Source organism: Prinia subflava (genome assembly GCF_021018805.1).
Source record: "Prinia subflava isolate CZ2003 ecotype Zambia chromosome W unlocalized genomic scaffold, Cam_Psub_1.2 scaffold_41_NEW, whole genome shotgun sequence".
Taxonomy (NCBI): Eukaryota; Metazoa; Chordata; class Aves; order Passeriformes; family Cisticolidae; genus Prinia; species Prinia subflava.
Window position 1 is genome coordinate 712,349 of NW_026960614.1, and position 25,334 is coordinate 737,682.

Sequence of the window (25,334 nt, forward strand, 5' to 3'; positions counted from 1 at the left end):
AATCAGCTCCAGTTGCCTTTTGTCACTGATCTGAGACCTGGGATGGTTCCAGAGCAGTCCCTCCCTGTGGAAAACCTGTGCACAGCCCAGCATCCTTCTCTGCAAGAGCCACCTCTGCACAAGCACATGGGTCACCAGCTGCAAGATGAAGCAAGGGGGAAGTCTCCCAACTCCATCCTTTACAAAAGGCTGAACTCCTCTTTGATATATTCTGTCGGAGTCTAGAACATCCCTCTGGCCGCCCTGGAGGGTTTGGAGACCAGACAGGGGGGTCTGGGATCTGTACAGGGGGGTCAGTTAGACCCACACAGGTCCCAGGAGGACACTGACTCTGATTCCTGTCCATGGGAGTGAACACTCACATGCAGGAAGAATCACAAATCCTAAGAATTTAAAATAAGTAGTGGATGGTTTATTATAGAATATAAATATAGAAATTAGGATTCTTAGCATATGGGGCTGAAGAGACAAGATGGAGGAATTGGGGAGTGGCCCCTGTGCTCCTTGTTCTTGCTCTCGTCCCCCATCTTGTGCTGAGTTGGGTTTTAGAGATTGGCTTAGAGTAGAACTGACATGTTAGTATAGGTAGTAGGTATTGGTAAAATTTTGTAAATAAAAAATACGTCTCGGACAGTGGTTGGGTCAAGGGTACCGTACTTAAGGTGCGGGGCTCTCTGATCCGCCCAGTCTGCCGCGTGTCCTGCTCTGCTGGGGATGCCTTGCAGAGCTGAGAAAGAACTAAGATAAGGTACCCTGCCAGGGAGGCCTGGCAGAGTTGAAAAAGGACTGAGATAATGAAGAATAAACAACCTTGGAAATGTGCACCGGCAGACTCAACTTGTCGTCTCTACCTCTGGTGTGTAACACTTAGGGGAAAGAGAAGACTAAAAACCTTATTACCTCTGGGAACAGCAACCCAGAGGAAACTCCCAGGGAACAGCAACCCCGGGGAAAAACCTTATTACCTTGGGGCCAGCAACCCCAAGGAGAATCTCAAGGAAACAGCGACCTTGAGAATATTCTACATATTAAACAGTTACAAATACAATTTAACATTAAAATATACACCTGCTCTGGAGTAAATGACAAGAAACAGGCTGACCACACAAAAAGAGCTTTGTCCTAGTAATGCTTTATATACCAAAATCCTTTATAACCCTCTCCTCCTGTTCAACATCCTGCAGGGCTTTAAGTACTTTTTAAATGAGCACACACCATGGAGATCATTCCCAAAAGGCTCTGTCCATCCTACCAGCCGCTCAGCAGTGGTGAGTGGAGCACTGGGATACAGCAAATTGCCAGAGGTGTCCAATATTTTAAGGGACTGTCCTAGGGTGATGTTAAGATGTTTGTATCCCCAATCGTCTGTTGGGTTTGTGCTGGATATTGCATTCTGTGCCTTTAAGATTGGGTCTGGGAGCGGGGGGGGGGGGGGGAGAAGCGCGCAGTTTGTTTTCAGACCCTGTACTCCCTCCTCCACATTCTGGCCTGGAGTGTTGTCTGCTACACGAACAGCAGTGGTGGGCATGGAGAAATTTTTTTTCTTTTTTTTTTTGTTAGTTAGTGTAGCTAGCTGAGGCACAAAAGCTTTGTTGGACCATTTTTCTTTGTTTTTCCTGGAACTGTTCGAACCTGCTCTGGACTGGAGACCTGGGGGAGCACTGGGGGCTTGCACCTGAGACACACTGGGGCCTACCCTGCACAGCAGCTTTTCCCAGCGCCAGAGAAACTGAGAACAGAGCGACCACCTACAGGAGAGACCTTTTCTGAATTTGTCATCTAGTATTGTTCAATTTATTGTGCTGGGGAGTGCTCTGCCTATCAATAAACAAGTTTCTTTCCACTTCTCTCAGAGGAAGTCTTTCCCGAACCGGTTGGGGGAGGGGCCACGTGGGTTTGCTTTCTGGGGTGTGGAGAGAGGGCCCCTTTGGAGGTTTTTCTCCCAAATTTGCCCTAAACCAAGACAGGGACATTATGCAAGACTGTTTGCATTAGAGGAGTGACAGTGATTGAGATGACAGCAAGCATATAGAAATACCAAGGATCCAGCTACTTCCATTGCAGCTGGACCTGGTCTAGGACTAGGAAATAGCTGTCAAATTCCCACTGCAGATGTAAAGAGAAAACTTCCCCAGGCTCTCAAAAACATCGGATCTCCAGCAAAAATCTCATCTGAGGTTTCCATTCCACCACATTTCCCAGGGTAAACTATTCTTCTGGACTTCAATATAAATTGTTTGAGAACTTCATCCCAAAAATCTCAAGAAATCTGAAGAAATATGCAGCTGCTTTGAGCACTTCCAAGCTCCTGCTAAAGGGCAATTTTCCTTACATGGTACCACTAGTCCCCATTCCTGGCAAAGCCATGTGGCTGAAGGCATGTGCAGCTCAGTTCTTCCACTGCCTATGGAAATATCCTCCAGCATTTGCCAGGAGGCTGCAGAAGTCTGTATAACAATTTAACTCCTTCCTTGGCACATCCATTCTCTGAAGTCTGAGTAATCAGCTGCTCAAGGGACCAGACCTGTGCTCTCGGCCCTGAGAAGCATCTTATGCACTTTTAAAATGAAGGTTCTGACGTGGAAGAGGTGAAGCTGAACCACCTCCCACAGCACACAAGTAGCAACTCCCTTTTCCACCAACTCTTCCCACAGGCCATCTGCACTCCCAGCTCCATGGACAACAGGGCTCCCCTGCCACGCTGCTTTAGCCACTACCAAGAGACAACACCACATCACAGACTGAGAGAAGAAAAACACCAATGCCAAAGCCAAGCCAACAGTCTTTCAGTGATGAACAACAAGCCAGGTTGCAGCTCAACTGAATAGATAATTTCAGCAAAGTTCAACATTTTTTGTTTAGTCCATCCTCCTTGAAATGATCTCAAGATTCAGATTTAGAATATAGCTTAACAATCCCTGCAGGCCAGAATATTTTTGCTAAATCCCAAGGCATTCTTCTTCTCCAGCTCCTTCCTTTTCCACTTAGAATGGACTTCAACTCGTTTTTGCAGACCGGCAAGCAGCAGCTCCTTTTAATTCCAGTGACTAATATCCTTCTTTCAGATCTCTGCCAAACCTACCATCTGCCAGATCTGAAGTGTCTTTGGCCTTGTTTTCTGCTTAACTAGGTTGCACATTCTCAAGACAAGTTCTCAAGTCCATTTGCTAAAGATGTGATGTTGCCATGTTGCTGGTATGAAACACTGTAATTGAGCTTTAGAGTTTTTTAACTGTTTGTTTCTGTTAGGTAATGCATTTCTTGCATTTTTCCATCAGAAGTTTCTTAGTAGATAATAAAGAACAGACCAAAAGAAATCAAACTCAACAGCCTATACTGCTGCCATTTCAGCCAGGCAGTTTAGAGGAAGAACCAGGAGAAAATTACCAGATGAAAAAAAGAACAAAAAATAGGTTTGAGGTTTTTTTTTTTTTAGTTTCCTGCAAAGGGAGACATACAATTGCTTGACCACAGCACAGTCAAGCACAGCATAGTGACAGCCTCTGTAGCTGCTATTTTGGAAGATGACAATCACTCTGATGCTGGTCAAACCTGGGCAAGAATACACGTGCCTACCATAAATACACTGTGCCCCAGAACTGGGAACAGCAGCACCCAACAGACACCTGCCATAGTGACCAGCCTGGGAGCTGCATGGCTTAGGAGGAAAAACCCTTTATGTCTACAAGGGAAAAAACAAAGGTAACATGCACTGAGGAGGCCTAGTTAAGAGAGGGTCAGAAAGCAGATGCAGCAGAACTCACACAGGTATCCAGACTCCAAAGCACCTCACAACCCCTTTCACCCAAGGAAGGCAAGCGCTAAATTTGTTAATTCAGATTGTTAAACAGTGCTCCTTACAGGAAACACAAAGCTGTATTTCTTCCCTACTTCCCAACATTCAACTGTGCCACATTATTTCAATCTTACATAAACAAGGGCTCAAAAATATAAGTTTGTGCAAAGCACAAATTACTTCCTATTCCAGGATGCATCAGTGGACCCATCCTCTCTCCTGAGCCCTTGCTGAGGGACATTCCTGCTGTGAGAGGCTCACCTGTCACACAGGTCACAGCTCTTACTGATGGGCCATGGTTTGTACCAGGAAAGGCAAGGCCTGACACCAGTGTGGCCCTCCTGGCTGTCCCTGAAGTGCCAGCACAGCTTGGGACTGTGTTTGTTCAAGGCATGTCCCACCCACATCCAGCACTGGGTTCTAGCTCACAAGGAATTCTCTCCATTAAGAATCTTCTTAAACCGGTTGTGGAACATTTTCTGCTTCCTAAATGAGCCATTTCCATGTGGAATTCAGGGCTGTGCATGCTCTTCATCAACTGGTGTTGCTCCTTTTTTTTCCATCTCTTGACTGACACAACCCCTGAGGACATCTTCCTTCCTTCCTTCTTATGAAGACTCATGTCCAATTCACTATATGGTTTCTGCTGCTTTAATACTCTAACCCAAATTCAATCTATTCAGATAAAATAATGGTGAGGTAAGGGAAAATTCTCACTGCTTGCACTTGAATATTTTGTAGCTTCTGAGGTGCAAGATTCCAAATGAGTGAATGGAAGTTACCAGCACCCTGCAGCTGATTTGGCAGCCAACTGCATCCCACCAAAAAGAAGATTTACACACTAACAAGGTCACTAGTTGAAAATATGGCCCCTGCTCAGACATACAATGATCAAGTGTCTCTGGAATCGGTGATGAAAATTAAACAGCCCTTAACTATATGGAAGAAAGCTGTCTCCTCTTATCACCTACTATTTCAAGAATAGCACATTACATGCAACTTGATGCATTTAACCAGGCCATTTTACAATGAGGTATGCACAGTATATCTGACCCTCTGTAAATAAAATCCCTTATAAGAGTCCAACATTTGGTATGGGAAGTCCATCACAGTGACTAACAGCTGCCATGTGAAAGTTGAAGGAGTAAATCCCCCTTTGTATCATTTCAAGGTATTTGTGGGGTTTAAAAAAAAAATCAATTTTATTCATCTGCACAGATGAATAAAAGTTACTTCTAAGAATCAAGGAACATTTATAGTAATGCCTTCCCCTATGTCACTTCATTCATATACACCGTGACAGATTTGCTGTTGCTGTATTTCATTTCCTTCTTGAATTTCACTGGTGTCATTCCAATGGTCAAACTGCATCTTCCAAGGAAACCAAGGCCACTGCATCAGAGCGGATGGAAAAGATGTCTCACAGGCTGGTTTGTACTAAAAATACCAGCAGGAACAGAGAAGTATAGGCTCACCATGAGAATCTGTTTCCCTGCCTGGCCAGTCCACTGGAATCCTTGGGGTATTTCCCATATGAGGCCAAGAGCACAAGTCAGCATGAGCACAACTTTAACCTGTCTTTTAAAGAAAGCTGTTAGAGGATCAGAGGAAGTTATGAGCGAACAACTGAAAATACACACTCATCCCAGGAGCCACTTAACACTGGCACATTATTGGTACTGCTTTAGAGAGAAAAAAAAATTACATGCAGGTGGTTTCAGTCTTCTTTGTATGTTCTGTCATATATGGAATTGCCTTTGGACAAAATAGTTATGAGGAACAGAGGAGAGGATACCAGCTCAGGTAACCAAGGGTTTGGTAAACTGGAACTTATGGCCCTCAAAACTGAGTAAAAATGTGCACTCCAGAGGCCAAGCTGAGTGACACCTGGGCAAGTGCTCCAGGGTACAAACACATTCTGCAGCTAACACCACAAGCTGTGTTTGAGGATGTGAAAGACCAGGTTCAGCTGGTTTTACAATATCCTCAGTCTGGTGGTAACAGACAACTGGAGTAACTCAGTGCTGCCCGCTACAGACTCCTCAGATTAGCACTTCTCAAAAATTAATAAAATGGTTTATTTTATATATACATATGTTCCAAAAAATTTATACAGTTAAAATATCAAATTAGTGATCTGGTAACAATACTGTTCAAAATAATCTCTTTTGTATGAACAATAAAATACACGTTTTTAAAAGCGTTTCCTTTTAGTGCTTCCAAAGCACTGCGTGTGCCAAGGCCACCTGAAGAATCTCCGTCCTCCTCACAGGATGAAAGAGAACTGAAGTCGGGGACCTGGGAAGCCTCAGGTGCACTTTCATAATGTCTGCAGACAAAACAGAAGAGAGTCTGAGGTAGATTGTTTAGTGACCATCAGGTGGTAAGTCACAGGGTTGTCTTTAGCTTTCAATAACACAATAGCAGTTTCTTTACTCTCAATCTACACTGAATCTCAAGTTTAAAGGCATGGCTAGCAGTTCTTGGGAACAAGACCCTTGTCTCTGTGGTGGCAACATGCAATTTTACCAGTGCAGGTGTTTCTGGGAGGGTTTTTTTGGGAACACACGGGCTCTCTCCACGATGCAGACAGTGTGTGCATTTGACAGTGCCCCATTTTAGTACAACTTGCTGCCTATAGCACGTAAATGTCTAATGACAATGTTCAAATGAGTAAATTCTCATCACCTGCAGGAGGGGCAGCAATGGTTATTTTCTTCTGCCTGTTGAGCAAAGAGCACCCTCCACAGGAAAAAGCCACACCTTTCATTGCAAATCTTTAAAGTTATAGCTCAGCTGCTGCCAAATCAGGCTCTTAAAGTTAAAGCTCCACTGCTTCTTCTCAGGCTGTGACAGTAAAATCACTTGACTGCCAAGATGGTGAGGGCAGCAGCTACATCCTCTTCCACTCTTCTGTGGCACAGCAAACTCATTCCTCGTCTGCATTCATCTGGCCGGAACATTATTATCTACTGTTGACATGATTAACTCTGTTGGGTGGGCTGGTGAAATCTAGTTCCTCTAGTATTCTCTCTAGGTGTTGTATTAAGACCCGTTTTTTAAACCTACAGAAGAGAGGGAGAGCAATATGAATTTTTTCTTCCAAAAATGCAGGTAAACAACTCAAGAATATTCAGCCATGACAAATCGTATTACCAGAGGCTCTCTGTTTCCAGTAGGGAAGAGCTTTCTTTATTTCTGGCATTAGAATGGCTAGAAAATGTAATTTAATACATCTGCCCCTCCTCAACCCACTCATATTTTGAGTTGGTCTTCAATAACAACCTGTTATCTCTCTAATTTATATTTAAACTATAAGTAATGACCATTTACTACATTAAAATGTAACGGTAGTTTGACCACTAAACAATTACAATTTAAATATGTCAAAACAAAAAATCAAAATACTATCACTGATAATGTTTATTATTTACTACCATGATCTAAATTAAATATTAATTTATGACTTCAAGTAATTTCTATCTATACAAACCTTGCTGCTTCCTTGATAGCAAATTCAATGAAATACTTCTGAATTTCCATAGGTCCTTGCACCTCCTCAAGAAGAGAAAATATTTTTTCATAATCTAAAAAAGAGATAAAAATTCAACCATGTATTAAAAATTAATGTTGCAGATGCAATTTCAGAAAAGCTCAAGAGCCAAAAAGGAAAAGCAAACCCCAGTTTATGTATTTCTGTATGATAAAACACATAAGGCAAGAAAAACACCTGCATTAGCTTTAAGAGCAGAACACAGGTGATAGAATAATTTAAACTAATACTGATGATCTGGGAATTCAAATGTGGCACCAAAGATTAAGGTTCTCATTAAAGAGCAGCAGCTAGGAACATTTATTCTCAGAAAATGCAGGCTGGGTAGAGAGAAGTCTCCCATTTCCATGATCACAGTTAACATGCACAGGGCCACCAAACCTTGATCTGGCCTGGAGCCATCGTTTTTGAAAGCAGAGGTTGCCATTAGATCTCTAGAAAGACAAATTATCAACCCTTAGTGTGAGCACAACATGACTGTCCCATTGGTACAAGGTAAATATGTCCACTGCAAAAGAATAAACTGGACATATTAAATTGGAAACAAATTTAAAACCAGCATTGTTTCACTACTTCCCATAACTGACTCCATACATTTATGGTGCTGTGACCAAGAGTCTGTTTTGAGTGATGCAGTAGGCAGAGGGAGCATAAATGGTCAGAGCTCTGAACAGATGTACATATTCAAGCCACTACAATTTAGCTTCTTTCTTTGATGACTGCTTGAACTCTGCACCAAGACAGGTGACTCAGACTGAACACACTGTTTTACTGTACATCATCATTTACTAGGCAGGAATTTGGAATAAAATTGGACAAGCCCACTTAACAGAATGTCACTTTTAGTCTTCAGTTCTTACAAGTTTGCAACTCTTAGTGTTTCATCACTAGTCTCACAAAATTTAAAAAAATCACTCTGCTAGAAACTGTTACTACCCCCTTTCAAGCATATTCCAAGATGCACCCTTACAGAGATGTGCCTTTGCCCTGCAAAAGGAGTTTTGATGGACATAGAGCAACAACTACACTTTGTGTAAACAGGAGCAGTGCAGCCTAAGGCAGAGCATTCAGTCTCATTAGATCACTGGTAACAATACCAAAATCTCTGAAAGGTGCTGCTTTCACAGGGCACCTCTTAGACCAGTTAACCTGTCTTCGAAGGCAAACAGGGTGACTTGGCACTCAACCTCCCAAGCACAAGTCTAAACTTCAACTCACCTGCCCAGCATTTGCTCCTTTTTTGCCCCTCCATTGGATGTTGCCATGAGGATTTTTCCTGGTTTGCCAAGCGTTCATATTGAAGGAGAAATGTGCAGTTTCTCGCGCTCGTGAATGTAAACACAGGACCATGTTTTTGTAAACACTGCCCTTGTTATGAATTCCTTCTCAAGGAGAAGGGGAGGATGGAATTCCCACTTCCCCACCACACTGGCCAAGGAGGCTGTCATTCAACCTCCCCTTCTCCTTGAGGTCCTGTGTTTACATTCACGAGCGCGAGAAACTGCACATTTCTCCTTCAATATGAATGCTTGGCAAACCAGGAAAAAACCTCATGGCAACAATTGCTCATTTATGAGCAACCAGAAATTACTCAAAATCTGAAGTTGTGTGTATACTGAAAATAGCTCCTTCCTTCCAGGAAAATTCTCTCTCACATCACATACAACATATACTACTAAAATAAAGAAACCCAAATAACTTACTTCTTCCAGGCTTGCGAACCTCTTTCATCACTTTAATTTTGATGTCAGCATTGTTTCCCTCCAACATGGTAGGTGTTATTTTAAAGGAATTTGGCACAGATTCAGAAGTAGACTCCATGGCCCGCTTCTGGTCATTTCCACTCACACTGTAATTCAGAGGCCCTCGAACAAGTGGATTGGTACTAGGTTTATGATCCAACCCATCTTCACTTAAACAACTGAATTCAACAGGTAAGGAGTCTAAGTCATTGAGTAACATCTCATCCTCTCCCACAGCAGCTGGAACCACAGGAGCCATTTGCACAGGTAAGTCATCAATTTGCTTCTCCATTGACTGACAATTTTCTGTTTTCTTCTCTTCATTGCCATCTTGGACAACACTGTTACTGGTATCTACAAGTCAAAAATACATATCTTACTGGTGCATAAGTGCAGCATCAAAAGAACCAAACAGAAGTAGTTCTGTATCCTTTTTGTCTGAAGTGCTGTGTAGCAATCTGACAGCACCGGACAACACTCTAATACTTTTATTCAACTGTGGATGTGATCAAGGGAATACTTCCCCTTTGGACTGTTATATCTCCTATCACTACTGTGAAGTCACCATGTTCTGTATTCCTAGTGCAATGTCATGACTCCTAAGTAAACTCATGTCTTCCTTATCTTCCCCAAACCCAGCTAATGGAGTCTTCTTCTGACTCCATGTCTTAGGTTATGTAACCAAAAAGTGTATTCTATTTCATCTGTTGAAAGCAGTTGGGGAGACGTTTTTCTTCATCTCTTGTACCTTCAGGAGGGAGGGAGGGTGGATGCCTTCTGACAATAGGCCACCTGTTAAAACCAGGTGGGGCAGTGTTTCTGATTTCTCCTCACCACTGTCCACCCTCTGGGGGAATATCTTCTGTTAATGGGCCATTAAGGCTCACCAATTACATGACACATTACATCATCCCATTGTGAGATGCTCCACCCAGTGGGGGAGGAGCCAACTGTTTCCACCAAGATAAAAACTAAGATGTAGGAACACCAAGCATCCTGTTTTCAACTGGATTCCCAGAGGAAGACTGGGCCCATCTCCCCACCACTGGACCCTTTTCTACAGGATCATCTCTACTTCACAGAACAACATCTGTTACTCCAGGAGGATTTATTTGGACTGCTTCCAACACCCTGACCAACAGGGTATCTCTGACTGTCAGGGTTTTCTAGGACTTTTGTTTGCTTGTTTGTTTTTTGTACTACTGCATTTGTATTTTTAATATTCCTAGTAAAGAACTGTTATTCCTATTCCCATATTTTTGCCTGAAAGCCCTTAATTTCAAAATTATAATAATTTGGAAGGAGGGGGTTTACATTCTCCATTTCAAGGGGAGCTTCAACTTTCCCTGACAGATACCTGTCTTTCCAAACCAAGACACTCCATTTGCTGAAATAGGTGGGTATGAAAATTCCTGTTTGTGGGAAACAAAACAACCGTATTTTAACTTGGCTTCTTTGCCAAAGAATACACAAAGAAAAACTAAAAGCTGATCTGAGATCCTTTCTATCTCTAAACAGTTTATTTAATTTCAGATTTCATCAGCTGTAGCAGCAGCCTGTTTATCTAGGCCAACAAAAGAAACCCACTCCCACATAACAGCGAAGCACAGACACTCTGGCAGAACCTTTTCCCCTCCTCCCCAGACCTCCCCCACCACCTGAGCTGCTGTACCACAGCTCAGTATACCTTTATTTGCTGGGACATCCTTGAGGCTCAGGTAGGAGGGGGAGCCAGGAGCAGCAGGTGGCCCCTTGCCACCCATGTGGTTGGTGACGACGGGCGGTGACTGCGGCCGCCGCAGCAGGGATAACATGCTGCGTCGCCTCTTCAGCGACACCGGTGCGTTTGACTCCCCAGGGCGCTTGATCTTGTTCTGGGGCCCAGCCACAAACTCGTCGGCTTCATCTATCATCATACCCTGAAAAGGAAGTAATAATTTAAGTAGCAGTGCAAAACAGCAACTGTTTCACCAATCCATTGATGAATCGAGTCCCTCTGTGTTCAGACTCAAGTGACTTTCAGAACATTTGACAGCTCTCAGAACAGAGACACCCAATGTAACCAGAGAGAGCCCAGTGCCACTCTTTAAACCAGGACAGTTCCATACATATTTCTCTTGGACCACATGGGAGACATCTCTCCTTTCCACAGGCTGCACAGGTTAGCAATATATTGTAGTTGTGGGGGAGAAATTCTACTCACAAATGATTTCAAGTCGCATTAAATATAAAGGCACATCAGGCAGCAAGGTCCCTCCTACCTTCTTGTCCTGTTTAAATGGATTGCCAAATGTATGGAGTCTTTTTGGTTGATCTGGGTCAATTTCCCGAAGAGGTGAAGGCATCATTTTCAGGTATTCCTGGTAATTTCCCATCTGAGCAACAGGAACACTATGAAGGCAGTCTGCAACAGAAAAGAGATCTTAATTTAGTCTTAAAATTAAGGCAATACAAACTTCACACCTCAATTTCAAGTGTTAGCATTTAAGAACTAGAACCGATTATTTCTTTGGACTACAGAGGATAAACTGAAGACTACAATTGTGGAAATAAGCCTGGCAAGAGCTGAGCTTAATTGGCAGAAGAATAAAAAATAAGCAAGTTTAATTTCTATGCCAACAACTGCATCTCTAGACCACCAGCACCACACAAAGACAGCTCCTCTGCCTTAAGCCCCCATCACTCTATAACATGTCTACTGAACCCTAGTGAATGTGAAAGCTCTTGCATGAAACTTATTTTAAATTTCAAAGCAAGCATGACATCTTGTGTAGGTACTGACAGTGGTCGGATTTTAGGCTTCAGGCACTGCTAGAGTCTGTGTGAAAGACAAGCAAGCAACTTTCTCATTCTAGCCTGGGAAAATTTTAAAGAGGAAACCATAACAATCCTTGGGAAGTGGAAAACCATCAGCAGGTGGTGTTGTTCCAACGTGTTTACTGGCAAAGTTGTTTACAGGAGGTGTGGGCTCTGAATGACCAATCATATTCATTGTACTGAAATACTGTATAAAAGGAAGATTTAGAAGAATAAAGATTGCTCTCATTTTTGCATCATGCCAAGAGTCATGTCATTATTCCATTCCGTCAATAAACTGTAACAACAATCTTGCATGACAGAAGGCAAAGATTTCCTTCCTTCCCCTTCAGAGTCAAGAAAAGGACAATGTCTGACAGCAAGAGATGAAATGGCCACTTCTGCTCCCACACCAAAGACAAAAACCACTACCTTAAGGAAATAACAAAAACAGCTGTATTCTCTTCAAACTATTGATAAAGAAGTGTGACTCCTTACCTTCATCCTGTCCCAAGATAAGCCTGTGTGTTTTCAGAAGATTGGTTCTCATTCTAGTTAGCTGGTCTAGAAGACTGTGACGAGGAATATCATACGCATTTCTGAATGCCTGTGGCTTCAAATCCTAGTTTTGTAACAAAATAAGTAACTTTCAGTTAATCCATCAGTTCTCATACATGGAGAAATTCCACTATGAACTGTAATACCATTAACTTTTAAAAATATTCTTAAGTAACTTTAGAGCTTCATAACTGGCTACAAGCAGCTCAGTGGCTCTCTTTTCAACACAAGCTTGTTCAGCATTAGTGCTTTCAGCTCCATTAAGAGTAAGCACATTAATTCGTGGATGAACAACAATAGCTGTCTTTTGCAGAGATTGGCACTTAAAACACAGTAATTTTCATTTACTACCATGGGGTTTTCAAACAGCATCCCAAAATCAAGTGCAAAAACATTGCATTTATTCTTCTCCCTCCTTATGTCTATGCTGTACTCATCACAGTTCAGCGAAGGTACTTCCTTCTACACTAAGTCCATAAAAGTTACTCATTTAAAACAGATGAGATTAACTGCTTAGTCATGCAAGATCACAGAGCTGTTTACCTTGTTTAAAAGTCCTATGTGGAATCCAGCAAATTCTTTAACATTCATTTCTGACAGTCTCAGAGGAAATTCCCCAGCGATCCCTTGCAGCAGTTGTTTAAAATCTCTACTGTGTACCAAGGAGAGGCCACTGGAGTGATTTTTCACTTTTATTCCAATTTCTTGTGGAACTTTCTTACCCACTGAACCTATTATCCGTTCTGATTCTATTTTTGTCTAAAATGGAATCACACTGTGAGTTAAAGAATCAGCAGGCATTGCACATTCCCAGTACAAAACACACAGTACATTAGCAGAATAAAACTACAAATTTAGTTCCCTACTACCTACCCAGGGATATATTGAATTACATAGATTAGATCTCAAGCATAAAGAAATCCTAATGTGCTAGCATATGGAAAAATATTTAGCCAGTGTATCTAAATTTATATGCCAGTAGGAGGTCTGTGAATATCCCTGATTTTGCTGCAAGTCTGACTCTCTTGTGTTCCTGAAGTACTATCTTTAAAGGGAAAGAAATAAAATGAAAGGTAGGATGCCTTAGGTTACAATAAAGTTGCATCCTAAACAACAGTATTATTCAGATATAATAATACAATTTCAGTTTAATTTTGAAGCAACCTATGAACTAAGGTTTGCCCTGTATGTTTGTAACAGTATAAGGGAGAAAAGGGAGAAAAGTGGCAAAATAAATCTGTTTTATGAGTGCATTTCTAAAAATGTATCACTTCTTCAATTACCACAGATTTCTTATTAAAGCTACAGAGAATTTTACTGTATTAAGCTCTAACTGTATTCAGAGTTAAGAGTTTTTTTGCCCACTAGCAAAGGGAAGAACTTCCAGGCCCTTACACCTGGAATGGCAGTCCTGGCAAAGAGAAAAAGATACATAGGACTATTTCCCACCAGGTCACACTTAACACATAAAAAGACTTTGACCTGAAGGAAACAGGAAGCTCAGATATAAAGCTTGAACTGTGATTTTACTCCCCATGGAAAAGAACACACTTTTTTTTTTTTTTTGGAAAATACACATTGCCAAGGGACACATGGAAATAAACATGAGACTGAAAGCAAGCCTCTGACTTCAGCTGTGAAGAACAATGGCAAGAGCAACCATAAATCCAATTAGTGATTATCTTTGGAGTTTAAAGTCTAGCAGATATTTAAAGCATAGCTGAAGAGATTTCATTTGCATTCCTCTCTACCACTTACAGAAGGCACAATCACTGGCTACAGAACCAAACTGGATTCATCCATATTTGCAGTGGAAATGCTCACCAATCTTCAATTATAATATATGCTGCACACCCATATGAACTCCCACAGGGATTAACTGCTTTATAATGAGATTACCACAAACTAAATAATCAACACACTTCTAATTGCAAAGGTTTCATCAATACTACCTGTTGGCTGAGTTTTTTAAGGTAAGAGATAACACTGTAACTAAGTCCACAATCTAAATTATCTGATATCAGATTTGGAGCTCCCATCATCCTTAGGGCTTTCTTTAATGGCTATAAGGAAAACAAAATACACAATAGTAAGAGAATAAGTATTTAAAAAAGAAATTTATAAGCTCAATTACAGGAAGCTAAGGCACATAGATTTGTGCTCTAGCTTTTCCACTTTTGGCCACTAAAATTCAAGTCTATTCAGATAACATGTGACATGAGTTTGGTGTCTAACTAGCTCACAGTGGACATTATGCCACATCACCTAGACACCACACAGCGTGGTGTCACTGGTAATTTCCACTCAAAGGCTCAGGTCCAGAATAGCCGGGATGATGCAAGTCCATATTGAGGTGCATTGTCCAAGCTACATGTAAAAGGTGACACAGTGCCTCCCTCCACCCTTTATTTGGCCCAGTCAGTATCACCTTCCCAAGTTCTAGCACTTCATCCATATTAACAAACAACGTAATCTGCATTTTCTTTATCCAGTTACAAAAATAATGCCAAATTTGGCTTCTCTGAATGTTCTGAAGTACTTTTGATCAAAATTCATTTAATATTTAATGATCAGAAAACACCATTATTAAACACTTAATATCTTAACATAGCTGCTACTACTACAACAAAACTACTACATTTTTTTTAATTCTTAAAAACAATTGCTCTAATCTACATACCTCTGAAAGGCAGAATGTTAACTACCTAAAATGCCATCATAATTACATAAAAAAAAATTACTAGGAAGAGGTATGATGCAAAGGACTCCGGTCACACCAGCCATTATACCCCACAGGATGAGATGAGAAGAGGAACATACCAGTAAGTAGTAAGGAGGCATTGTTTTTAAGTAGTTGTCAAAAGCCTGTCGCCACTTCAGATTTGGCTTAAGTTTGTGAACCTTAAACAAGTCATCTGCAACAAGGAAAACAACAAAAGAATGTGTCATTTATACAGTCCCAGACCTTTAGCTTTGTCCAAAATCCTATGTGCCAGCTTTCCCTGTTTTCTCCCCCCACCCATCTCCCAATAGGGCTTCCCCCCAAAAACTGCTCTTAGCCTGAGGTGTGAAGGATTGGGAATCCCCAGTCCTAGCTGCAGTAGGCAATCCAGAGCAAGTCCCCATTACAAGCAAACTTACAAGGTACACCAGACTTAAACACTGCACACAACTACCAGCAGCATGGAAGGTGCAACAGATCCACCTATTAAGAGTTTCACCTCCCTTGCCTCTCTTGCACATCAGGGAGTCCCTGTATCTGATTGAATCAAACAACATTAATTTGGTTCAGTTTTCATTTTCAAACCAGCTTTCTTCTGTTCAACCTGTATGATGGATTCTGGTCTCCAGTAAAAATATTCTTTGGCATCAAAGGGAAAGAATAAAAAAAATCCAATCAGGGAATCCTTCTGGCCACCTTTGCTGGACTTGCTGCCAACAGCAGCAGCTGCACCCAGCAGACAAGGGGTTACCTCCAGCCACAACACCTGCCTCATGCCAGGGCAGCAAAGTCTCCCACAGGTATAGACAAGAGACAGAAATTAGCCACAAAAACTGCTGTCCTTTAAGAGAGGGGCAACCAGACATTTCTTTCCTTTGGGTACTGTTTTAGAAGCACTTTGCTCACTCCAGGTGTGCATCTGGCTGTGTAAGAATGGCTGAGGTGAAGCATGGGCCTATTTGCTGTGCACACTATGAACTGTGACTGTCTGTGGTCTCTACACCGAACAGCATCCTGGAATTTACCATTTGCAATTATGAATTACCCCCTGAAATAAAGGTTCTTCTAAGTAGGATTGTAGCATGCTGGTAAAGTGAGGCTAATGGAAGGATATGCAGGTCTGGAGAAAGGGATGTCCAAAAATTAGCTGGGGAGAGCTGCAGGAGACAGAGATGCACAGAAGAAGGTATGTGAAAGACAGATGCAGCAAGGAAATTGTTTTCTCCACACTGAGTTTTCAGGAAGATATATTTGGAGAAGAAAATTTGACTTGCATAATACTCTGCACAAATTAAACAGATGTTATGATACAACTTCCCAAGCTCTCATAGACAAACCACACTCAATTACAGGTATTTTCCAATCTAAATGAATTCTGGATTACATATAAAAACCATACTACAGATGCTACTTCTTCTCTTCCCTGGCCTGAAGAAAGTGGGCTAGAGTTGGAGAGGAAAAATCAAAATTCCATTTAAAATCTCAATATACTTCAAGCTTAGCACTATTATCTAAAAGAACCTGGGATGCTATCATGACATATGGCAAATATAAAATAACATCCATTCTTATCTCATAGACCTATTACCTTTTTGAAGCAAAATGCAAGTTAAACTACACCCCTCTCAAAATCCAACATTAAAAAAAAAAAACCTTAAAAAGCAAGATGTTCAGTATTATAGTATGACCAAATATTTTACAGTCTATGAGCTGGTTGAGTACAGCTTGAACCTTAAACCCCTTATCTCAGCACTTGATTAGTCTCTCACTTGCTGCACTGTGAGGTTGTACCAGTAAGAGCACGGAACTATGACCCGGAACAGCCACTCCTCAGCTCAGCCAGCTGGGGTCCCAATCCACAGCACAGTTCTACTCCCACACATCAAATGCAAAAGCATCTCCCTGATCTCTGCTATCCTAGGAAAAAAAATCTCAAACCCATGCAGAGCTTCAGCTTTTTAAAATCAGTCTCCCCATAGCACAAACTCATTGCAGGAACTGCCACCCTCTCAAAAGGGTGGTAAACACAGCCACAAGTTTCAAAGAGAACTTCACCATCAGCATCTTACCTGCCTCTACCTCAAGAGTTTGAGAGACACACTGTCAGCAGATTGCAACACAGGCACTTGAAAGGCACTTTCTCCCCTGTGCCCTGGGCTGCACATGATTTATACAAATAAGCAAACTAACAATAATCCAGTTAACTGTTTTTCACAGATTAAACCCCAAACTTGTGCAGATAAAAATCAAAAAGTATTGAAAAAAATCCTTACATAATTTAGTTTTATTTCTACCTAATTATTTTCAGATACTCATTTCTGCATAGCCCACTTGATGCAGAATTTTTACTTCTGAACTCAGAGGGAGTTAAAAGCACTGTATAATTGGGAACGTGATATTAAAAACCATTAGGAACAGGCTGCAAGCTGCAACAACTCAAGGAATCAGGTAAAACCACACAGACCAGTTAACTGAAAACTGTATTGCAGTGTCTTTATCCACTTCAGATTAATGTAAACAACCAAATTGTGACAAACAAGACAACAATACACACTTTTAACACTCAGTACTATAGAAGGGGGTTGGATGCACCTTTTAAGATCAGTGAACAGTTAAAAAAAAAGGGAGCATGAGACAGAGGAGAGTCAGCAGGTAATTTAAGTAGTTCAGCTGGAGACTAAATTACAACAGTTCATGCACCATGTAACCCAAAGTAAAACTTAAAACTTTTTTTTAAATCACCACTCACATTAAATTCTACCTAAGCAAGTATACCATCATTCCCTGTTGACTCCTGTAATTTCCCTAATTATGCACTGAGACACTCCCCTATTCTAGGTAGCAGATTCATGATTTTACATTCACAGAAAACAGCATCCTTCCCTGCAAACCATCTAGCCAAAAATAAGGCACTGCAATGGAAAACAGCATCCATCATTACCTAAGAAAGGTATTGTGTCACTGTTTCCCCATTGATACAAAGAGCCACAGCATGCTGTGTTCACACTGGTGAGAACATAGCCCTTAGTTTCCAAAATATAAAATCATTACTTGCAGGTTCTCTCACAGAGCCTGTAAAAGCATCAAAGGAAACTGTCCATGCTGCAGTCCTTCACAGGCAGACATTTTCTAAGTGCTCATCCTATTGCATATTTAGATCCACAGAAAAAGGGTATTTAACCACCTTCGCAAGGCATTTCCTGCATGGCTGTTTCACTGCTGCTTCTGCTGACACTCCCAATGAACAGTCACTCCTACTGCCCAGCAGTGCTTGCTCTCCCACCCATGCAGCTAAAAGGAGCCAAGGAAACATCTTGGGCAAGGCAGAAGCTTTAAGAAGTATACATCATCTTTACTTAGCTCTCCCTAAAATCCCTCCTTCAACTTCTGCTTCATGAAGTTGGCTGTACAAATGTTTTTAAACAGAACAGCACCTGAAGTACAACAGATTTGCAACAATCCTTCAAGAGAAAATTTCTATCATCTGTGGGCCAACCATTCAGCATTGAAGCATGTCAGCATCTGCCTGCGAAAAGCTCTGCCTTCAGCAGCCTCCCACTGAACAGAAACAATTGCACCCCACCTCCTCAGTTCTGAGAGCAAACCACCACCAAGCTAATCAGGACTTCTCTGTAGCTTTCTGAATGCAAACTGGAGCTGCTCATCCCACATTATCCATCACCGCTGGAAATGGACCAGAGACCAGTGTTTTTGTCAGACAACCAAACACAGTGCATGAGTCCATTAACACATGGACTGTGTGGCTCCACTGTTTTATCAAGTCCTATTAATTGGCTCCTTTCCCTTACAAAACTTCTGAATGCAGGCTCTGAAAGTTAAAAGCCAGGAGAAGCTACACCATTCCCAAATCCACTCATGCAGAAACCAAGACATAAAATCACCAAAGCTATAGGATATGGTACAATTTACCTCCTTCAGCCATGGACCATTACAACTTGTTTCAGTTTGCTCGAGTATCACCTACAAACTGCCTCATGCCTACCTATCTTACCTGTTTTTAGGGCTGTCTTACATTGTTTTTTAAAAAGAGAATTAAAACTTTGCCTGCTCAGGAATGCAGGAGAACAAAAACGCAAGAAAAAAATCCTTAAGCATCTTACTATCTGTTTATAAGGTTGAACACATTTGATAATACAGTACAAATATACAGCTGTAAAGTGGTTTTGTCTTTGAAAGAGTCACCAGAAGGAACAGAGGCAGATTATCCACGGTACTGTCCCAACCAGTCCTTCAACACAATATTCTACTAGTAGGGCAGGAGCCACTAGAACCACACTGATACACCAATATGGGAAGTAGTGGCTGAATGGAGCAGACTTCTCCCGGTCTTGAGAGTTCTCACATCCTTTTAAACCTGGGTGAGAGTAACGAAAAATTGGTTTTACACACTCAAATCAGTCCTCTGCTGAACCATCAGTATCCACTACTAGCGTGTATGAAGCGAGACACAGGGGGAGTGTTCCTACCTACCTACAGAGCCAAATACAGAGTCGGTATTGCTAAAAACATCTAGAAATAATTTACCAGGTATGCTGCTTATCATCTCACTCCTTTTCTATACTGCTAAATAGAAAAGGGCCCAGATCTACTTTTATGTTGAAGGTATATTCCACAGAACTTAATTCTACCGTGCCTTAGAGACTAAGGATAAACAAAGTCCTGGAAGGAGATCTGAAGGTAACACTGTGTGTGTGTTTGTATGAACAATATGGAATGCATGGGATTCATGCCCTCAAGAAAACATCTGCTTTACAACTCAGGCAAGGTGGAGGATCTTCTGAAGATCCTTCAGAAATGTAAGGAATTGATTACCAGGTGAGTAAACTGCAGAATAGCACTACACACACTGAAAAGTGCCTTTCCTCAAAGAGAAGGAAGAGCTTTACATCCCTGTAAAAAAAAGGCGGGGGAAAAAAAGAGCTGCCAGGGAAGACACAACAGAACTGTAAATGTCAACATGAAAATGAACAGGGAAGTTAATTTAGGATCAGTGATGGCTTCTCAGCTAGTGGATCTGCTGCAGTATTTCAGGAACCACAAAGTCACTGAAACACTCATCCTCCTTGCACACTTTGGGACAATTATCAGGCTACATAGATAACTATAAAAGACACATTATCAGGAAGCACAAGTTTCTTCTTTTTTTGGTTATGACCAGGATTATGAAAAAGCATTCCTGAATTGTGTTCTGATCTTTTTTTTCCTAGAAATGAATAGAAAAATCCTGTGTAAGACAGTAAGACTCAATTCTCTTGGTCACCATTTTTCTGTATCACTAAACACACCCACAAAAACTAGAACAAAAAAGCCTTACAGCATCTGCAACTGAAAGGGTTAGTGGGCACCCTGGAAACTCCTCTCTGCCATTACCTTTATGCCAGATCCCTACCAACCACAATTACTGAGGCAGTTACTCACACAGCACCTTTTCATCTCATCTTTCCTTAGAAAATAATTTCATTGTGGGAGTAAAAAAAAAAAAAACCCAAAACCTGGTCCTTTGGGCAGGAAAGAAATGCAGAGTGTTTCACTGCTCAATTCCTTCTTACTGCTCTAAATTGCATTAGGGAATTCCCTCTTCCCAACACCCGTGACAAACACTGCATCTCATCTTCCAGTAAAAAATGAGCTGCTACAAGAGCAACTGCAAAACCTGGATACACCACACCCTAAATGAGGGAAAAGAATGGAGGTTGAAGCTTACTCCAGGTTAAGGAAGAGGCTACGTGTCTAGGAGGTGAACAGCATCAAACATGCACTGGAAGCAGGTAGCTCTCCTCCTCTGCTGGAGAGAAAAAAAGGGAGAGGGGGTATGAAAATCCTCTCCTCCCAAAGTACGTTAAAAGAGTTTGCAACATTCTCTACTCTCTGATGTCCATTATTTTATGTCTCAAACTAAGGCAGAACAGCAACCATTATTGTTTTGCTTTTACTCTGGAGCAGCTGCACTGGCAGTCCAATGCAGATGTGTTACCTACCTAACAATGGAAGTAAAACAGGGTAGTTGTAAGGCATCACAAAGAGGTTTACACAGGTTAAAGCAGTGCTTGCTTTTAAATACCCAAATGGGTGGCCAAGTTCGCTGTATTTTCCACTGCTACTCACAAATACCTGACAAAGAATAAGAGAGATTGCTGTATTAGAATGAAGAACATGAAGAATATTAAGCATGGGGCATTCAAAAATTCAAATCAATCTGAATCCAACTGCATTAAGACAGTAAATTATCAAGCACAGACAAATCTGAACACATTGGGGTGAGTATGGACTTATATTCCCCAGTCACAAAACTGAGACACGCAGCATTTAGTGTACACCTAGTAAGTGTGGAAATACTCTTCACAGAGTAATCTTTACTGCTTTAGTGAAACTACTGTGAAGTGATGCCCTGAAGAGTTTTTGAAATTATTTAAAATAGGTTAGGGGACATCTGTTGAAGGATTGTTAAAATAAACAAGCTATTTGAAATCAGTCTTCTGACTCAAAAATAGCACAACTAATATCTACAACACTGATAAACAGAAATGCAAAACGTTTTTAAGCATAGAAATTAAACAAAACAACCACCCAAGAAATATCTTAATTATGCCCAGTGCCAACATTGCTAATTTTTTTAAGTGCACATATATGAGGGTCTTAACCCTGAAAAGCAATACATGTAAATAATATTTGAACAGGATAAAAATGGTGGATGTTTTTGACTGAGGCAAGCAAAATAACTCACATCTAAGTCAAAAATAGTTTTCCTAGGAAAAAAATAAACCTTGCAGCAAATAGCAAGTGGTTTTCCTCTGTTTCTTCAGGTGATAAGGAACTGGGTTTGTTACATGGTTTCTATGACAATAAGCCTATTTCTCTGATTTGGAAGGGTCTGATGTGTAGCTGGGAGAAGAAAAGCAGTTTTTGAAAAACTGCAGAGCAATTTTAGTAACTCAGGCAAATAATGTACCTATGAATGTTTAAAGGACATTTTTGAAAATAGCTTTTTTAAAAGTAACTTTAATTGTTCTTCTGAATATGTGTGTCATATTTTCAACTAAGTTGTAGTATTTATTAGGGATACAAAACCAGAAACACCTCCAAATTCACCTTTCCAGCTGAAGTATCATACTAAGCATACTCCTGGTATACACATTAGGCTAGTATTTAAAAGAACACCACCAAGAAGGGAGCCTGATTTTACAGAGGACACAGAAACTTATAAAAAATTACAAAAGGAGCATGGGACAAAGGATTTAAGCAACAGAACTTGGACCTCTTCAAGGCAAACCTAGCCAACAGGATCAACAGCTTCCATTCAATTCCCATTAGCAGCTTCAACCATCAAGTGAAAATGATTTGCAGCTGTTCATTAGGTAACATGATAGAAACTAGTGCTGGATTTTCCCTGTAAGCAAATGGAAGCCTGCAGAGAATTTCAATTCAGCCAGAAATGGAACCTGGGGGGCATATTTCTTAGCAAAATGAGATGGACCTAGAAAGAGAATTAAATGAGATTACAAAGTCTGTGGAGGGAACACTCAATTCTGACCCCTGATAATTCTCTTAGAAAGGAGGTAAGTGAAACCTCGACATGTTTCTTCTCATCTGCTGCAGAGTTTAAACCAGACCCAAATTCTCCAGGCTTGCAAAGACTGAAGTACCTCAGATTACCCATTACATTTCTAGAATCAAATAAAGGGCAAGTACCTGCCAGCAGGTATGGGGAGACTTTCGTTCCAAGATGTACTGGGTGAGGGGTGAAGGCTCAAGCTCGTACTTGTCAAAAGGAAGCTTGTCTATGACCATGGGCTCGCAATCCACACAGGAGAACCTCACCACAGGGTGAGCTGTTCGTGGAGGCTGAAAGGGAGAGGAAAGGGTATCAGTTTTCACATATTTATGGTAAACAAACCAATTCTCTTAAAAACATCCATAAGCAGGTTTTTCACCATCCCATAAGTCTTAAAACACTCAGTTTCAACAATATTCCTTTGAAGAGAACACAAGCTCCCATAACAGAATATGGATTAACTATTTCTCTGACTGAAAAAAAAATGCTCACACACTGATACATTCTTCCCACTAAGAGAAAAACATGGTTAATATGCCACTATTTATCTTTATATTTAAAAGCCTTCATGTCAATCAAGCTACAACAACACAGACAGGTTTAAAGGAAACTTCAACTCTTCTTCCCAGCTTGAAGATCACAGAAAAATAGATATGAGACAGCACTCAATTCACAAAAAAATCTCTCAAACAATTCTCTACAAATCTCTTTCTTTTTTTTTCCCTCTTTAATCAGGAGGTGGGAGCAAGGGGAATGGACAGACAGTACCTTGTGCACTTGCAAAGTGCAGGAACAGAACATGCCTAACAAAAGAGAGATGTTTAGAAAAGCTAGTGAGGCATGCCAAATGTATGATCATTTAAGTAAGAAAAGGGGAAATCAATACTGTTTTTGCCTCATTTTCTGCAGGGAGTAGCTCTTTTGTTTCAGTTTTAATTCTTCCTGCTAGTGAAAGTAGAATCCACACATGAAGTAATACTAGAAAAAACCCCATGGTTGATCTTCTTTCAAAAACAAATACTCCTTTTTCCATGTAAATGAATTTTATATAGCTTTGATTAAAATTTAATAGGCTCACTATGATTTGTGGTACATGAAATAATTTACAGTTCAATTTTATAACCTTTAAAAACCATTCAGCAAATTAACCAACCATATACACGGAAGTGAATTTTCTGGATACAAGAAATGGCACAGCTTACAGTATCCATATTAGATTATACCACTCTGTTAAAAACAGTTTTAACCTTTTAAAGCAAAGTCACATCATATTATAAAGACAAGAAGTAAAACTACTCTATCCATTATCTCTTTTCAGTCTGTTCAACTATTAGTGTAGAATCCTTTTTTCAGTTCTTATTTTACTTACCAGTGTTGGTGAATTCTGATCAGGCCAAAAAGATTCTGGGATTGGCCAATGCCCCACAGGAACACCCGTTTTAGGGTTAGGCCGTACATAAATGAGTTTATGACAACTATGCCACGGCTGAGAAGCATATGAATTGATGGGCCTGGATGAATCAACAAGTCCATCTAAAATTTAAACAAAGCAAAATGACAAACAAAAAGAAAATTAAAAGCTACATGCACGCATTTGTCTGCTAGCAAAATTTCTGTATTAGCAGCCAATAAGTCATTTCATTACTCTTGTTCCAAAGATATACAGATCTTTACATCAGAGGCTGAAATAACCTATACATCCAGGTATATCACAGAATCATCTGAGAAACAATTACAATATTTGCCCCGATCTCCCCTCTGCTCCTGTAGCATGGCCATTACACAGTGAGTGCAGCAAGGCATACTCAGGTATTATGGAAAATGTATTTGCTTAAGCTCAGTGTCTGACACTGGCAGCTCCCATAGGCAGCACCAAGCTACTGCTGCTGGTTCTGCTGTACCTGGAAAGCTGAGAATTGGCATTTTCATTTTAATATGGGCTGTTACGCTCACTGACTGATGCTGCTACTCTAGTGGAAACTCAAAGAGGAGCAAAGTTTCTTGGAGAAGTTGGATCCATCTTGCAGGAGGCAGCTTTTGCCACATTTTTAATTACAACAATTCACAGATCACTTAGCCCCACAGTCTGCTGCAAACGCCAGCGTTCCCTGCCAGTCCACTGCAGTGCACCAGCACAGACACCCCTGCAGGCTGAGGACAAAGAACTTTGTAGCACTACAGATGTAACCAGTAGTTTTCAAAGACTGCTCTTCAAAGCAAACAGCACAGCAGAGATCATACACTTAACCAATCTTCCTTGTTTTAAAGATTTTACATTACTAGTTTTCCTTGCTTTACAGAATTGGCCAGTAATACTGTGGAAACCATGTTTCAGTGACACATCAGTTTGGTTTCTCTGCATTATAAAAACAGTGCTTTTTACAGCTTGGGTAAATCCTATCATATTTCTCTCTAGTTCAGGACTTTCTCAATTCACATAGAGATGAAAAGTCTTGACATTTTTATACATTCATAGCCACAGTCCATCACCATTCAAATGTGACATAATGAAGTAAACAAAAAACCCCCCAAATTTCACCAGTCCTTTTGCCACATAGGAGAGAACATTTGGGCCACAAGAGACATGGGAATTT

The 25,334-nt window shown here is 40.8% G+C and overlaps 1 protein-coding gene across 7 annotated transcripts in view; it reads right to left on the bottom strand.

The window, feature by feature from the left end:
* Positions 1 to 5,850: 5,850 nt before the first annotated feature.
* The window catches only part of LOC134565216 (integrator complex subunit 6-like), a 417,942-nt gene continuing 398,458 nt past the window's right edge, over positions 5,851 to 25,334 (bottom strand). For 3 of the 7 annotated variants that reach the window (XM_063424706.1, XM_063424707.1, XM_063424705.1), the window contains 12 exons: positions 24,110 to 24,273; positions 22,878 to 23,030; positions 21,167 to 21,299; positions 15,266 to 15,360; positions 14,398 to 14,508; positions 12,989 to 13,204; positions 12,386 to 12,509; positions 11,353 to 11,495; positions 10,779 to 11,010; positions 9,053 to 9,445; positions 7,290 to 7,383; positions 5,851 to 6,861 (listed from right to left, as the gene is read on the bottom strand). In XM_063424706.1, the coding sequence (XP_063280776.1) occupies positions 6,762 to 6,861; positions 7,290 to 7,383; positions 9,053 to 9,445; positions 10,779 to 11,010; positions 11,353 to 11,495; positions 12,386 to 12,509; positions 12,989 to 13,204; positions 14,398 to 14,508; positions 15,266 to 15,360; positions 21,167 to 21,299; positions 22,878 to 23,030; positions 24,110 to 24,273 (1,958 nt within the window). In that variant the 3' untranslated portion in view covers positions 5,851 to 6,761. The remainder of the gene's footprint in view (positions 6,862 to 7,289; positions 7,384 to 9,052; positions 9,446 to 10,778; positions 11,011 to 11,352; positions 11,496 to 12,385; positions 12,510 to 12,988; positions 13,205 to 14,397; positions 14,509 to 15,265; positions 15,361 to 21,166; positions 21,300 to 22,877; positions 23,031 to 24,109; positions 24,274 to 25,334) is intronic. The other 4 variants (XM_063424709.1, XM_063424708.1, XR_010083818.1 and 1 more) reach the window with 3 other exon arrangements.